Here is a 15,646-nt window from a genome sequence, read left to right on the forward strand (position 1 = left end):
CATCTCTGCCTGCTCACCCTCTATGGCCCCACTCCCCTGTAAGTGCTGGCTCTCGCCCAGGATGCTCAGGGTGCTGACCCGGCTTCTGTCCACCTCCAGGGCTCCCCTGCCTGGTGCAGCTCTGACTTCATCCTTGGAGGACTCCTCGGAGGCTGAGCCTCTCCCCCCCCAGAGCTCGGGGCTCCAGGTCTGTGCAGACAGATGGCTCCACTGCCCACTTGGTCACTTCCTAAACACGTCCGCGTCTTGCCCTTTCACTGCTGTGACCATGGAATGAAGAGCACGTATTACAGTTACAATGGGAGGATTCAAAAAGGAAGGAATCAAACGGCCCACTGTCCTGTGGATGGGCAGATGGGGGGCAGTGACATGGCCCTCTGTCCCATGGATGGACAGATGGGAGGCAGTGACATGGCCCACTGTCCCATGGATGGACAGATGGGGGGCAGTGACATGGCCCGCTGTCCCATGGATGGACAGATGGGAGGCAGTGACATGGCCTGCTGTCCCATGGATGGACAGATGGGGGGCAGTGACATGGCCCACTGTCCCATGGATGGATGGGGGGCAGTGACATGGCCCACTGTCCCATGGATGGATGGATGGGGGGCAGTGACATGGCCTGCTGTCCCATGGATGGATGGGGGGCAGTGACATGGCCCGCTGTCCCATGAATGGATGGGGGGCAGTGACATGGCCCACTGTCCCATGGATGGATGGGAGGCAGTGACATGGCCCACTGTCCCGTGGATGGATGGGGGGCAGTGACATGGCCCACTGTCCCGTGGATGGATGGGGGGCAGTGACATGGCCCACTGTCCCGTGGATGGATGGGGGGCAGTGACATGGCCCACTGTCCCGTGGATGGATGGGGGGCAGTGACATGGCCCACTGTCCCGTGGATGGGCAGATGGGAGGCAGTGACATGGCCCGCTGTCCCGTGGATGGGCAGATGGGGGGCAGTGACATGGCCCACTGTCCCATGGATGGACAGATGGGAGGCAGTGACATGGCCCACTGTCCTATGGATGGACGGATGGGGGGCTAGTGACATGGCCCACTGTCCCATGGATGGACAGATGGGGGGCAGTGACATGGCCCGCTGTCCCGTGGATGGGCAGATGGGAGGCAGTGACATGGCCTGCTGTCCTATGGATGGACGGATGGATGGGGGGCAGTGACATGGCCCACTGTCCCATGGATGGACGGATGGGGGGCAGTGACATGGCCTGGTGTCCTATGGATGGATGAAGGCAAGGGGCAATGACATGACCACTGTCCCATGGACGGACAGGGTGGGGACAGTGACATGACCACTGTCCCATGGACGGACGGGGTGGGGACAGTGACATGACCACTGTCCCATGGACGGACGGGGTGGGGACAGTGACATGACCACTGTCCCATGGACGGACGGGGTGGGGACAGTGACATGACCACTGTCCCATGGACGGACAGGTGGGGGCAGGTGGGCTACTCTGACAGCTGGCCGCCTCCCCTTGCTCTGCACGGGGGTGGGACAGCCAACCCTACTCACGGGTTCCAGCCCAGGTCCGCGGGGTTGATGTAGAGGATGCCGGCTCTGGAGACGGTGGCCGGGGTGGCGGTCCTCAGGTGGCTGATCTCAAACACCAGCCTCATGGTGCGGTTCAAGGGGATTCGCTCGTTGCTGGCCAGGGTGAGGACCTGCAGGACACGGGAGCCCGCCTCGGGTCAGCGCAGCTGCGTGTCATCCCTGCTGGGTCCAGCAGGCCAGGAGCCGCGGGAAGCGTGCACGCCCACCCTGCACCGGGGTCTCCCCGCCCTCTAGCCCTGCCTGGCCTCCACACCCCTCTCCCCACCTGGCACGAGGACCCCCTGGGCAGCTCTAGACACAGGAGTTGAAATGTCCAGAACCGTGGCCCTTGCGATCCTGGAAGTTCTTGCATCCCTCCACCCGGTGAGAATCATTTCCTTCGTGTATGTGTGTGTGTGTGTGTGTGTGTGTGTGGTGCTGACACAGAACCCAGGGTCTCGTGCCAGCTAGCAAACACCTTTCCACTTAGCGGCACCCCCAGCCCTTTTTGTGTTTAGAGACAGGGTCTGGCTTAGTTGCTTAGGGCCTTGCTAAGCTGCTGAGGCTGGCCTTGAACCATGATCCTCCTGCCTCAGCCTCCTGAGCTGCTGGGGTCACAGGTGTGTGCCACTGTGCCCGGCTGAGGGGCACCTTAAACTGCTTCAGATAACTCTGAAAACCACTTCTCCTCCCAGGCTTCGGCTGTCCTTTCCATGTGCTGCCAAGGACGAGCTGGAGAACTGTCCCTGTCCTCACGAGGGGCGTGTGGAACTGCGTCCAATGTCTGTGCAGTGACTAGGTGGCCTCTGCCCCTCGTGACGTTTGTGCCCATTCTGGGTCCCAGCCTTGGGCAGTGCTCAGTGTGCATGGTTGGCTGCCCTCATGGCCCCTCCTAAGGTGGCCTGGGGACAGTTCACCTTGTTGTCATCCATGACCGTGTTGAGAGACTCGATCCACATGGGGTCGATGTCCCCATCCAGGACGATCCACTTGGGGCCGTCATGAGTGATGTTGGCTAGGTCCCGCATGACGGTGGAGAACAGGCCTGCGAGGAGGTGGCCGGCTCATTCCCCGTCCCCTGCCCCAGGTGGCCTCCTGCCTGCCCTCCCCACCCCAGGTCCTGCGGTGCTCCCCCCACCTGCCGGGATTGGGAGGGCTGTGGGGACTGGGTACAGAGTCGCAGATGGTCACAGCCCTGTCACTGTAGAGGTGTGGGCAGCACCCGAGGGGCAGAGTGGGCGAGAGGCGGAGGTGGGAGGGCACCAGGCAGAGTGGCTCCCAGCCTGGGAAGCCGGCCGAGGCTGAGGTGTGGGGAGGACCTTCTTTCCCAGAGCCCAGGGACAGAGGCAGGGCCACCAAACAGCCTGCCTGTCCAGCCTCGGGCCCTCGCCTGGCCTCGGGTTCTCTTCCTGCAGCTCCCCCCCGCCTGGTGGTGGTCCACTGTCCTCCCAGGCTCTTTCCCTGCTCCAAGGGTGGGAATCATCTGCCGAGGGCAGCTGGACAGGCAGAGTCTCGGTGAACGGCACTGAGCCTGGTGACCCGCCCAGAGGACCAGGGCCACCAGGCAGAGCTTGCCACCGCCCACTCCTGAGGCCACAGCTCCCGTTAGTTACCGTCTTTCCATTCCCTGGTCGCTGGGTTGATGATGCCAAAGAGCTCGTCACAGGTGACGGCCTTGGGGTCCAGGTCCACAGCCACCGGCTTCCTCTTCATGTTCTGGTAGGTTTTGTTGAGGGACTTGAGGACCTGGCCAGGGCAGACGTCACTCAGGTGTGCCTCGACACCCACTGCGCCCTCATCGGGGACACACGCAGCCTGTGCAGGGCAGCCTTCCTGGGACCAGCGGGGAGCCCCTCGCTGCTCCTGGATTGCTCTGGAGTGGGTAGGCCCTCCTGGGGGTGAGTCGGCAGCCCAGACAACGGCTGGCGTGGAGTGGCCTGTTCACGGGTGCAGACCGCTAGAGCTCTCGGACCCTCGGACCCTGCTCAGGTCCAGAAAAACCCACTTCATTTCCTCTTCCTTCTACGAGTAGTGCATGCTCACGGGAAGCACAGCGGAACACGCAGCCTCCAGGGAGGAGACCACCCACCCGCCAGGCCCTCTGAGGGCATCCCCTGTTCGTCCCTGTAGGTGCAGGCCCCGCTCAGGAAACCGTTTCTGAACAGTTTCTGCCTTTTGAAAGGCAGCTTGCCCTGAGGTCCCCTATGTCATCAGTCTTTGGAAATGACTTTTAAATTCATTTTTATTTTTGCGACGCTGGGGATTGAACCCAGGGCCTGTGCGTGCTTAGGCCAGTGCTTTATCACATCGCAGCCCGAGAAATGAGTTTGATAGCCGCACACAGTTCATCCTGTGGACACCCCGCTGACCACAGGCCTGGGTAGGACTTCCAGGGTCACCGACATTGGTAATGTCACCCTCCCCCTTGCCTGGGCCAGGAACAGGGGGTGGGGTGGGGCTGCCGGGGGCCAGGTGACTCGAGTCAGCCGGGAGGGGCAGGTCCTCAGGGACCAGGGCCGTGACTGTGCCCTCCTCCTTCCTGGCGCAGGCCCCTTGCCTTTGGGGCCAGGACACCACGATGCACGAGGCGGGGTCCCTGACCCTGGGGCCCAGCCCTCCCCGGCGTGCTGGCTGTGTCCCTGCAGGCCACAGGGGCAGACCTGGGACTTGCCGCTGCCCGCGTTCCCAATGACGAACACCGAGTGCCGGACTTGCAGCAGCTCCTCCAGCTGCACCACCTTCAGCACGAAGCTGTCCTCGGCCTGCAGCCGGAGCTCCACCACACTCTGCTTGATGATCTGGGGCGGAGGGCGGGCTCAGCAGCCCAGAGGACACCAGGAGTGCCCGACCCCCCACCGCGGATGTGTTCGCCAGCTCTGCCCTTGAGGCTGCCGAGAGCCCCCACGGCCCGAACCCCACCCCACGGCCCGAACCCCACCCCACGGCCCGAACCCCACCCCACTGCCCAAAACCCAGCACACTGCCTGAACCCCACCCCGCTCCCCCTGGGACCTGGGCACTGAAAAAGGTGGGGCCTGCAGGGCAAGAGGGGCCAGGGGGCCACCCAGGGAGGCAGGGGAGACACTCGGGCCACCCCCCCACCGGGGCTGTCTTTGCCAGGGATCTGCCGGCCAGCGTACAGCAGGAGAAGGGCCCGTCCAGGCGGCTCTCCGGGACAGGAGGGCCCACCTACCTTCTCAAAGTTCAGGTCTCGCTTCCGAGGCACGTCCAGAGCCGGGAAGAGGTCCCCGATCAGCCCCATGAACACGGGAAGGTCGTCGGTCACGATCTTGGGGATGTTGAAGTCCCGCAGCGCCCTCATGAGCACCTGGTCTTCTGCTCGGGCAGGGTCCCCCCTCTTCAGGGAGCCGGCCACCACCAGCACGGACTTGATGGCCCGCAAGCCCCAGTCGTAGTGATCCTGTGGGGGCAGGTGGTGAGAAGGCGCCCCCCCACCTGGCCAGCGGGTGCCGCCAGGCTCAGGGTGGCCCTGGGGCACGTGGAACCCTCCCGGGGCACACACCTGCTTGGAGAGCAGCTCTTTGCACAGGGTGTAGAGTGTGATGAACTTCCTGGCCAGCAGGCGGGCCTCCAGGAAGCCCTCGGCCACCAGCATGATCTCACAGATGAGCTCAAAGTCGGGGACCACCATGGCGCAGGGCCTGGGGGGATGGCGTGGGCTTTGGGCTTCTCCTCTCACCCGACTCCTGCCCCCACCTGCCCCTTCCCCTGGCAGAGCCCACCTCTCCTCCCTGCCATGCCCTCTGCCCTCGCCCCATGCCCCAGGCCCTCACCACCCACTCTCCGGCTTCCTCCCGTGGATGGGCAGGTATCTCCCCTGGGACCTCCCGCCTCGGCAGGACCCACAGCTTTGGAGGAGGCCTTTCCCGCTGCCTGCCTGCCAGGCCCCGACCTGCAGTCCCCACGGCCTCGTCCCCAGCTCAGCCCTGCTCCTCCTCCACTGCCTGCTCACCTCTCCCCAGGGTCACACACCTGAACAGGGCCTTCAGGTTCTCGGGCAGCTCTGTGCGTCCCGCGTACCCGGGGTTCATGGTGATGAAGATGCCGACCGAGGGGATCAATCTTATCATCTCTCCCAGGAAGTTAAACGTCTTTTTCTTGGCCCGAATTGCATCCTGGACACATTTTACCTAAATGGTTGGTGCACAGACACGTCAGCATGGCAGTGCCCTAATTTGCCCGTCACTTGGAGAAGTGTCATGCAGCCTGTGACCTGAGGCAGCTCCTGTGGCTCAGCAAAGCTCCCCGGGGCGTCCAGGTTGCTGTGGGCGGCAACTTGCTCCCAGCCCTTGCCAAGTTCTGTTCCAGCCCCAGCCCTTCTTGAATCTGTTCCCTTGGGAGGTCCTTCAGTGGCCACCCCTTTGTGTCACAGAGCCTCTGAGACCGTCTGCTGCCGTCGACCAGGTTAAATCCAGAACTCCAGGGATCTGGTCTGCGTTTGGATTTTTGCAGAAACTCGAGAAGGTGGCTGCAAACCTCCGAGTCACCACTGGAGGGCACCCAACGCCCATGGCTGAAGCCTCGCTCACCCCAGAGCAGAGAGAGCCTTAGCCAGCCAGGGGCACTGGGGCTTCGTCCCTGCGGTCCGCACAGTGGTCTCAGGTCTGGGAACACCTGGCCCAGCACCAAGCCCCTCCTGCCGTTCTGTTCCTGTTCCTGCTTCTGTTTGTGCCTCCAAACACTCAGTACCTCAATCAGACTCTGCCTAAATATTCCGGGGTTTGTCTGCCAACTTGGGCGAGGGGCAGGAACACTGCTCAATGCCCCGGGGGCCAGGGCAGGGTCCCCAAGGAGGTGGCCAACCGTGCCAAGGGTCAGGTCTCTGCTGCCCATGTTCTCTGCCGGATGGCCTCCAGCCTCAGGGCTGGGCAAGTCAGCGTGGACACAGGAGCGGGAGGAGGGAGCCTCTGCCTGCGTTCGCTCCAATCCCACGGGCAAACAGATTAGGAGACGGGGGTGCAAAGACTTTAAATGGCCCCTGTGCAGAGAGCTGGGGTTCACTGCCCTGAGTACGAGCCCCGAGCGGCCCGGCCCTCTTGTGCTGGGTGTGGGGAGGGGTCTCAGCGCCCTGGCCCTCCTTGCTTCCCCCTCCTTTTGGAATCTCAGCGTCGATCCTGGGGCTGGGGCTGGCCTCAGGTGGCCTCCGAGGGAGGGCGCAGTGGCTCTTGCATCCACAGCCTCAGGACCACTGGGGCTTCTGTTTATAATGTCTGTGGTCCGGAACCTTCCCCCACACTTGGGAGCCGGCCCAGGCAGCTGGGGCCACCTCAGGGACCAAGGCAGACGCACTCCGCGGCCTTCACTCAAGACCGTTAGACACTGAAGAGCCACAAACACGGCAGGAGCCTGAGCCCCACTGTGCCGGGGCCTTCGAGGGGCCAGCCCTGCTGACGAGCGCTCCTCACCCGGGCCTGCCCGCCCACCTGCGGCTCCTCTGCCTTCCCGCTCGGCTCCGCGCAGGCACACGCTCCACTTAAGGAGGGCCACTTTACAGACTGGTGATGCCGCCATCGCCCTGGGTTCTCCCAGCCTGCCTCGTCCCTCAGCGCCAAGGACACCAAGGGAAGAGCACAATGTCCTCGTCCAGGTGCCTGGAGAGACCTAGAGGTCCCCAGCCTCTGCCCTAAACCTGCAGTCACGCCCTCCGGAGACCCCTGAGGCCCAGGACCCTCACCCAGCCCCCCAGCCCCCCCGGGAAAGGCTGGCCCTCCCCATTGAGGGAGCAGCCTGGTCTCCCATCCTGGGCTGCCCCCTGGAGTGAACCCCCATCGAAGCTCGCCTGTGTGCTCCTGGTCCTGGGCCCGGCTTCATTTCACCGGCCAGAAGTTCTGGTCTCTGGCGTCACCCTGATCCGAGGACCCTGCTCTCTGCCTCAGGCTCTGCACTTTGGTCCTATGCTTTCCCAGGCGTTCCCAAAACACACGGCACGTTTCCCTCCCTCCCTCCCTCCCTCCCTCCTCCTCTTCCTTCCCTGATAGGCTCTCAGCACACTTGTCTAACTAAGAAACTCCTATGCACCCTTCCAAGCCCAGCTCCTAATGCCTGCACGAAACCCTTTGACCCTCTCCCGTTAGATTGAGCTGTTGGCCCACGGCTGCCTCCGTGTGCATTTTAAGTTTGGCTCCAAGGTGTCTCCCTGCATAGGTACCGCGAGCAGTGAACCTTAACATGATGCGGGACCACGGTGACCTACTCCCGTGACAGGAAGCAGAGTCTCAGCCAGTCACCCTCAGTCAACTGTCCAAACTGTTCAAACAAGACGGGCGCCAGCTGTGACCAATCCAGCGCCTCCACCTCCCTTCCTTTCCTCTGGCTGTAACCTGCCCATGTGGCAGGCGGGACGGGGACCGTCCTGGCCTCGACTGCTGCCCGAGTGCAGAATCACCAGCCAGTTAAGAGCTGTAAAGCTAGATTCCTGGTAGCTTTCTCTTCCAGTCCCCCCACCCCCACCCCCAGTGAAGACCCCTGCATGTCCTTGGTCCTCTAGGCCAGGTCTGTTTGCTGTGTCCATCTCCGCACGCCTCGGCGGGCTGAGGGTCGGGGGCCCAGGGTGGCCTTGGGCATCTTGCCACCCCCGCCTGGAGCGCTGCACATCGGCAGGAGGGTCCCTCTGGTGGCTGAGACGCCCCCAGCTGCCAGAGCGGCCAGCTACCCACCCGAGCAGAGCTGGGGCAGGGCCTACCTGCACCGCGATCACGGACAGGACTTCCACCGAGATCCGGTTGAACTCATCGAAGCAGCCCCAGGCTCCTGTCTGGGCCAGGCCCTTGTAGATGTTGCCACAGGACTAGAGGGCGGCAAGAGGCAGAGGGCAGGGCTGCAGGCCCCGCCACCACCACCCGGGGCCAGGCTCAGCCTGGGGCCTCTGGAAGGCCACTCCCCACAACAGGCTCACGGGCAGAGGGCTGGGAGCCGCAGGGACATCCTGCACCCCGGCCCCCAGAGAGGGCGTCCCTCCCCAGAAGCAGGACCGACTGGTTCTGCGATTCCGCTCTGCGTGCCCCTCGTCCCCACCTTCCTTCACTGCACGCGAAGGAGGGGTCCCTCTGAGGCCGAGCAGGGCCCCAGCACTCCCAGGACTTCTCTGGACCTCTGGGTCACTCTGGCCCAGCTGGATCATCAGGGTGACTCTTGGGGACACTCACCCAGGGGATTCCCCTCCTGGGGCACTTGACTTTCAATTTCACTTCTCTAGAATCCGGGAGGCTGGTGACCGCCTTGATGGTCAGCAGGGCCAGTGGACCCTCCTCAGCCTCTGGATAGGGACTCCCAGTGGTAGGGCTCTGACCACTGCCCACCTCCTCTTGCAAGAGGCTGCTATGGCTGGGCAAAAACTGAGGCCCCCTCTCCTGTTTGGCCCTTTGAGCTCTGATGAGGCCCTGCAGTCTCCATGACCTATGGCCCTGCCCAGCTGGCCCCTGCTTCCACCCAGCATCCTGCGCTGCGCACCAAGAATGGGCTGCTCCTCTGGCAGCCTCTGACCTCTGTTAAGGCTGCCTCTGGGGACAGGGGCAGGACATGGGTCTGTCAGCTCCAGGAGCCTCTTCCAACAGGCCACACAGGGGACGCTGTAGCACACGGGGCCCCCGGGGCCCTAGGAGCCTCCTCCCAGGTCCTCACAGCTGCTGGTACCCTCAGAGCTGCCTGGGGGGCGGCCTGGGACCAGGAGCCCTTCCTCGGCCCTAGTTGGGCGCCCGTGGCCACGGCTGCCCACCTTGTAGTCCATCTGCTCGGAGCAGTTGAAGACGTACACCATGGTGCCCAGCGCTCGGCCCAGGTCCTTGGTCGTTTCTGTCTTGCCGGTGCCTGCAGGGCCCGCGGGGGCTCCGCCCATGATCAGATGCAGAGACTGGGTCAGCGTGATGTAGCACCTGCCAAAGACCCCGTCCCCTTCTTGGGTGACCCTGCTGTTCTGCCTCACCTGGTGTGTGGTTTCAGCCAGCTGAGTGACAGCAGCACCCGCTCAGCCCCCGGGGGATGAAAGGGAGTGGACAGGAAGGGCCTCGTGGAGCAGAGGTGCCGGGCCCTCCTGCAGATCTGGGGAGCGCCCTGCGGACACCACAGTCGAACGGGGTCTACGCCAAGCAGCTTCTGGTCCCAGTGACTTTGTACGGCACTCCATCCTCGACAAACTCACCAGGACTCACGGAACACAGCACCCACCTTGCAGGCCCTCAGAGAGGCCAGCTGACTCCCCCAAAGCCACACAGCAAGGGTGCAGAGCCACAGTACCTGGCAGCTGGCGGGTCTGCCTGACTCAGGCCGATCAGTGAGGAGCAGACGAGTGGCCGTGGGGTGGGGTGGTGGCCGCGGGCACTCACCTGTCTGTGAGGGGGGTGATGACCAGCCGCGGCGTGTTGCCCAGGTACTCGTAGGAATACTGGATCTGGGCGTCGCAGATGTTGGCGAAGCAGTGTTTCTTCTCCTCATCCCAGCGGTGGCGGAGCTGCGACTGCCACGTGAAGGCCTGGGAGCTCTCCACCTGCAGGGAGCAGCCCTCGGTCGGACCCTCCCGGCCATTTCCCTTCCAGACCCATGCCACCCTTGCCCTCGCTGCCCCGGCCGGCTCCGGACGGCACTTGTGCTGCTGGTGAGCTGCTGGGGGAGTCCCCGGGAGGGCTGGGGCGGCGAGGACACCCCCAGGAAGGGGCAGGGCTGAACCTGCCTTGGCGACGATCATCTTGGCCACCACGTCCCGGGCGTGCACGTCGATGGTGCAGATGGTCATGATCTTCATCCTGTCGCCGGCGCTGAGGCTCCCGATGAGCAGCGTGATGAGCGCGTTCAGCTGGCTGATCTGCAGGGGGACCGGCACCTTCCCTGAGACCCGCGTGGCGCCCACCAGCTGCAGGCAGGGCCACCCAGCCCGGCTAGTGTGTCTATTTTTTTTTTTTTTGCGTATAAATACCACTGTATGCAACCCAGAACAGGAGGAGACCGTGAGAAAACGTGGACAGTGGTATCGCTGTGACATGGGACTGTGGGTAAATTCCCTGTATTTTATTTTAAAAATCATCTATAGTTTCTAAGTATCTAACCAAGAATCTTAAAAAAAAAGCTGTGGGCTGGGCTGGGGCTCAGTGGCAGAGCGCTCACCTCGCAAGTGGGAGGCCCTGGATTCCATCCTCAGCACCACGTAAATATAAGTAAACAAAATAAAGATACTATTGCGTCCATCTAGAACTAAAAATATTAAAAAAAAAAAAAAAGTCTATGGTAGTATCTGCTGATTTCCAGAGGAGCTACTGGGTCCTGCACTCCGGAGGTGGGACCCTGGGAGCAGGCCACTCTGACCCCTGTGTGCGACCTTGGGGGACAGTGGCCCTGGGGGCGGAGCCTGGCCCACCTGCTTCTTGTTGTAGTCTTTGATGGCGTTTTCATAGCCCTCCTCCAGCCGCGAGAACGCCAGGCCCACCTCGGTGGTCCACCAGATCTGGGTGCAGGTCAGCGCAATCTGGAAGCAGAGGGGGCAGTGGCCCCGCGGTGAGCGCTGGCGCCTGCGGTTCATCAGGAACCACGCCACCCCCTGCTGGCTCTCTCCCCATGAGCCTCTCTGCCATCAGCCCAGGGGCTCAGCGCCTTAGAAACCCAGCCCTTAGGCAGAGCCACGGCACCGCACCCACCCTGCTGGGCCCCGGACCTGGGCCGGGTAATCGAAGATCCACTGCTCCCTCGGCTTCTCCTCGTAGGTCACCACGGCTTCTGGAATTTCGTGTCGAAGGGTGGCACACATTCTGTCCAGCACTCGATTGAGCCAGACCTCCACCTGGGGACAGAAGCCACACTGACCTCAAGGAGCCTTGAGCACATCAGTTCCAAGGATTTGCTTTGGTGTAAAGAAAAAAAAGAAAAATCCAGAAAGCAGCTGGTGCAGTGTCCTGTGCCTCTAGACCCAGCTGCTCAGGAGGCTGAGGAAGGAGGACTCCAAGTTCAAGGCCAGCCTCACCAACTGAGTGAGAACCTGTCTCGAAGTGAAAAGGGCTGGGGACAGAGCTCTGTGGTATACACTTGACTAACACTCGTGAAGCCCAGTGACACACACAAGGAAAGCAAGAAGAAAAGGGCCATCTGTCCTCCTCCTCGTCCTGGGGTGGAAATGTCAAGGAGGCCACGGAGCACAAAAGTGCCCACCTCAACCCCCTGGCTGGCAGCCCGGCCGACTCTGACCCTGGCAAGCTCGAGGCACTAAGCATGGAGGGCAGGCGGACTGTTTCTAAGTCAGAGAACAGGGCAGACAGCAAGGCTCAGCCTGCTCAGGGCTGAGCAGAGCTGAGGTCCCCCGCCAGCCGAGGGGCTCTGCCTTGGTGCTGCTGCCTGCTGGTCCAGGGATGCCGGGGCGGGAGGGCCAGGCCACAGGACATGCCGTCCACAAGGCCTTTGGCAGGTCTTATTTGTATTTTGAAAGGTAAATGCTGTGGCTGAGGGTGCAGCTCAATGCGGGTGCTCCGCAGGCCTGAGGCCCTGGATTCCATTTCGGCACCAGGAAATCAGAACAGAGAAAGCAAAAAATAACCCTTCAACCAACTGCTGCTGCGGGGAAGGGTCCCCAAGGGGATCATGGCAGGCTTTCTGGGTGAGTGGTCAGTACGGGTCAGGTCCTGGTGGGGAGTAAGTGCCTGGGGGACCGGGAACCAGCTCTGATTGGTGGATCTCTGCCCCGCCCTGCCCGCCCAGCACCTCCTGTGTCCTTCAGGACAGTGTCCTGCACAGAGGCCTGGGGACCTCATTGGGCTCTCTCTCCCTGGTCTCATGTGCCCGTGTCACAGCGCTCTCTGATTTCGATGGGTAGTTGGGCAGGGGGCCTGGGGAAGGGGCCAGCCGGCGCGCGGGTGGGAGAGGAGGAGGACCCCAGGGGCTCAGGCCACCAAACAGGGCCGCCAGTGCTCTGGGCAGGCACCTGAAACCCGCGGTTCTCAGGATGCGGTCCCCTTGGCCAGCCACAAGTCCCGTGACCTTGAGCAGCCTCTCTCCTGCCCCGTCTCCTCAAGGCTCCTCTCAGGGCGGTGGGAAAGGCTGGGCTGGGCACTCTCAGGAGCCCAAGAGCATGTGCCGGAGGGGTGCAGGAGAGGGGCAGTGCGTCCCTCCTCCGAGGTGACGGGGGCTGCTGCCACACTCACGCCAGGTCCTGCCTTGGAAGCTGTCACTCACCTGCCCGGAGAGGTCACACTCATGGTCAAAGTCCACATACTCGTCCTCCTTGCTGTACATCCCCAGGCCCACCTTCAGGGGCTTCTCGTCAGCACCCAGTCGGAACTTGAGCTTACACAGGCTGTCGAAGAGCTTGGACAGGTGGCGGCTCACCTGGGGCAGAGGGAACCTGGACTGGTCGGGCGGAGGGGCCGTGCCCCAGGCCCAGACTCTCCTGGGGCAGTTTTAAGGTCTCTACCCCTTCCCCTCCCTCCCTCCCCTCTCCCTCCCTCCCTCCCCTCCCCCTCCCTCCCTCCCTCCCCTCCCCCTCCCTCCCTCTCTCCCCTTCCCCTCCCTCCCCCTCCCTCCCCCCTCCCTCCCTCCCCTCTCCCTCTCTTCCTCCCTCCCTCCCCTCCCCCTCTCTCCCTCCCTCCCCTCCCCCTCTCTCCCTCCCTTCCCTTCCCCCATCTCCTCTCCCTCCCTCCCCTCCCCCTCCCTCCCTCTCTCCCCTTCCCCTCCCTTCCCCTCTCCCCTCTCCCTCCCTCCCTCCCCCCTCCCTCCCCCTTTCCCTCCCCCCCTTCCTTGGGCACACTCCCCCATCCTGGTCAAGGCTAACTAGCCGTGGCATGGCCACCTGGAGGAACCCTATGAGGACAGCTGCCAGGGACGGTGAGAAGCCGGGTGGCGCAATAGGCCCCCCTGTGTGTGTCCCCAAACTTCAGGGCTGCCGTCAAGTGTGGTCACTTTTCTTTCGCCTGGTTAACGCCCCCCCCTCTCTCAGAGCCCTGGAGACCTTCTTCCTGGCTCCCGGGTGGTTATTAGGGTGGTGACGCAGGGTGGTGACGATGGCCGGTGAGCAGGTGTCCTTCTGGGCCACTGGCGTCACCCACTTTGCGGAACAGGCGAAGGAGGCCGCGAGGCAGGTCAGCTTCCCAAAGCCACACAGGTGAGTCCCGCCGGGGGGCTCCCGACGTGGTCCCCTGGATGGTGGACTTCAGGGCCCCTCGGGCTTGTCCTAGGGAAGGCCAGGCGCTGCCTACCTCCACGGGGTCGTTGCCGTTGGAGAGGATGTCCAGCAGGTCGGCCGAGGAGACAAAGTAGAACCGCGGGAAAGCCAGCCTTTTGGTCTCCAGGTACTCTGCCAACGCCTTCTCACACATGGCCAAGCTAGAGGAGCGGGACGGGGCTGGTGAGCGCCACTCGTCGGTGCCACCAGCCCACACCGCGGCAGCTGGACCCATCCTGGAGCCGTGCAGCCTGTGGCTCTCGCGTCCCTGCCGGCCGACCTCGGCCTGCCCAGACAGGAGGGCACCACCCCATCGCATGGCCGGGGCTCCCCTGGTGAAGGTGCTCACAACCCGTGGCTCTGCACCATCCCCACCGGGGCCTCTGCCACCAGAGCCCCTGGTCTGGCCGCCTGGGGACCCACCTCTTCTTCAGTGCCTCGAGTTTCTCGTAGAGACCTGGCTTGTTGGTGGCTTCCACCACGTTGGGAGTCTTCACGGCGTCCTCCATCAAGGCCTGGGGGGAGCAGGGACCCACCCAGGTGTCAGGAGGCCCCGCGTGGCCCAGGCAGCGGCTCCTGGGGATGCCCTGGAGCGGGCAGGCTGGGCTCACCTTGAATTCCTTGTCGATGTCGTCGAAGCGCTGGGAGTCCTCTGGGAGCTGGGCCCGGATGTCTTCCGAGCCTATGAAGATGCTCTCCAGGTGGCTCCAGGTCCTTTGGACCTCAAACCAGATGGAGATGACCGAGTCTGCCGTGGACAGCTTCTGCTGCCAGCTGGTCACCTCCTTGAGGAAGTGCGACAGGTACTTGGACATCATCAGGTTCTGCAGCTGCACCTGGTTGTCCTCCAGCGTCTCCACCAGCACCTCGTCCGCCTTGAGCATCATGGTGCCCGTGCGCGGGTGCGGCTCGTGCTCGAATTCCATGGTGGTCCACGTGCTGTCCAGGGCTCTCAGCACCTTTCAGGGGAACGGGACAAAGGGCACTGAGCGTGTGACATGCAGGGCCAGGGGAGGACTCACGGTTCCCAGGACACGGCATGAGGCCAGGGCGACTGTGGTCAAGCCATTCACAGTCGCCATCGGGAGGGAGCACCCAGAGGCCCCCACCTGCCCCTGATGAAGGGACACACCTGGGTGTCACTCTGCCTTAGGTGGGAAGGAGGAGGTGGGCCTGAGGCTGAGTGAGGGAGGCTGGGCACAAGAGGCCCTCCATGGTGAGTATGAGGACCCCACGTCCCAGGGACACCCCTCTGGCACATGGGTGATTTTGATTTAAAAACACGTTAAAGCAGGGGGTGCAAGGTCACGCTGACCTTCCCTGTGTTCCTTAAGAGCAGGAGACGAATGCCCAGGTGGAGGGTCCTCCCTGCCTCGTGCCCACACCACTGCACACGGGCATTTTACGACATTTCTGTCATGACCGGGTGAGAGAGGGCTCCTGGACGCCCCTCGCTGCCGAGGCCTCTGGATCTGGCATGAGCGGGTCAGCGCCGGCTGCCAGGCAGAACCGGCGCCGCGACAGTGGCTGCCCACCTTCTCCATGCCGGACTCCTTCACGGCCTTGTCCACGATGTTGCGGACCTCGTCCTCATAATTGTGCAGGTTCAGCTGCAGGAGGTCGGCCAGGGTCGTCTCTTCCGACATCTCGAACTTCACCTAGGGAAAAGCAGCCGTGCTCCGCCAGGGGTCGCGCCCTCCGGCAGCAGGAGGGACGCAGTGGACACGCTTTGCTCGGCCCCTCTGCCCCTCGAGGCGCCAAGCCCCGCCTTCTTTCCCTGTGGAAGCACGTGACAGCAGAGTGCACCTAGGACTCCCGGTGTGACCTTGTCTAGAAACAGGGTCTTTGTGGGTGACGAGGATCCTGGGGCCCTAAGGGAGCTGTTCACCTGCTCCCCGAGCCCTGTGGACATGCATCCTACCACGAGGATGGCTGCA

At 63.2% G+C, this 15,646-nt stretch overlaps 1 protein-coding gene across 1 annotated transcript in view; it reads right to left on the bottom strand.

Annotated features, from left to right (window-relative positions):
* Dnah17 (dynein axonemal heavy chain 17) overlaps window positions 1-15,646 on the bottom strand; it is a 95,356-nt gene that overhangs the window by 43,059 nt on the left and 36,651 nt on the right. Inside the window, exons 26-43 of the mRNA XM_026408392.2 lie at window positions 15,245-15,367; window positions 14,321-14,668; window positions 14,133-14,224; window positions 13,744-13,870; window positions 12,725-12,877; window positions 11,217-11,342; window positions 10,923-11,030; window positions 10,242-10,373; window positions 9,898-10,058; window positions 9,291-9,447; window positions 8,259-8,363; window positions 5,549-5,706; window positions 5,079-5,217; window positions 4,749-4,976; window positions 4,216-4,353; window positions 3,169-3,301; window positions 2,473-2,600; window positions 1,538-1,686 (exon numbers count right to left, since the gene is read on the bottom strand). Of these exons, the coding sequence (XP_026264177.2) occupies window positions 1,538-1,686; window positions 2,473-2,600; window positions 3,169-3,301; window positions 4,216-4,353; window positions 4,749-4,976; window positions 5,079-5,217; window positions 5,549-5,706; window positions 8,259-8,363; window positions 9,291-9,447; window positions 9,898-10,058; window positions 10,242-10,373; window positions 10,923-11,030; window positions 11,217-11,342; window positions 12,725-12,877; window positions 13,744-13,870; window positions 14,133-14,224; window positions 14,321-14,668; window positions 15,245-15,367 (2,705 nt within the window). The remainder of the gene's footprint in view (window positions 1-1,537; window positions 1,687-2,472; window positions 2,601-3,168; window positions 3,302-4,215; window positions 4,354-4,748; window positions 4,977-5,078; window positions 5,218-5,548; window positions 5,707-8,258; window positions 8,364-9,290; window positions 9,448-9,897; window positions 10,059-10,241; window positions 10,374-10,922; window positions 11,031-11,216; window positions 11,343-12,724; window positions 12,878-13,743; window positions 13,871-14,132; window positions 14,225-14,320; window positions 14,669-15,244; window positions 15,368-15,646) is intronic.

The sequence above is a fragment of the Urocitellus parryii genome, chromosome 7 (genome assembly GCF_045843805.1).
Source record: "Urocitellus parryii isolate mUroPar1 chromosome 7, mUroPar1.hap1, whole genome shotgun sequence".
Taxonomy (NCBI): domain Eukaryota; kingdom Metazoa; phylum Chordata; class Mammalia; order Rodentia; family Sciuridae; genus Urocitellus; species Urocitellus parryii.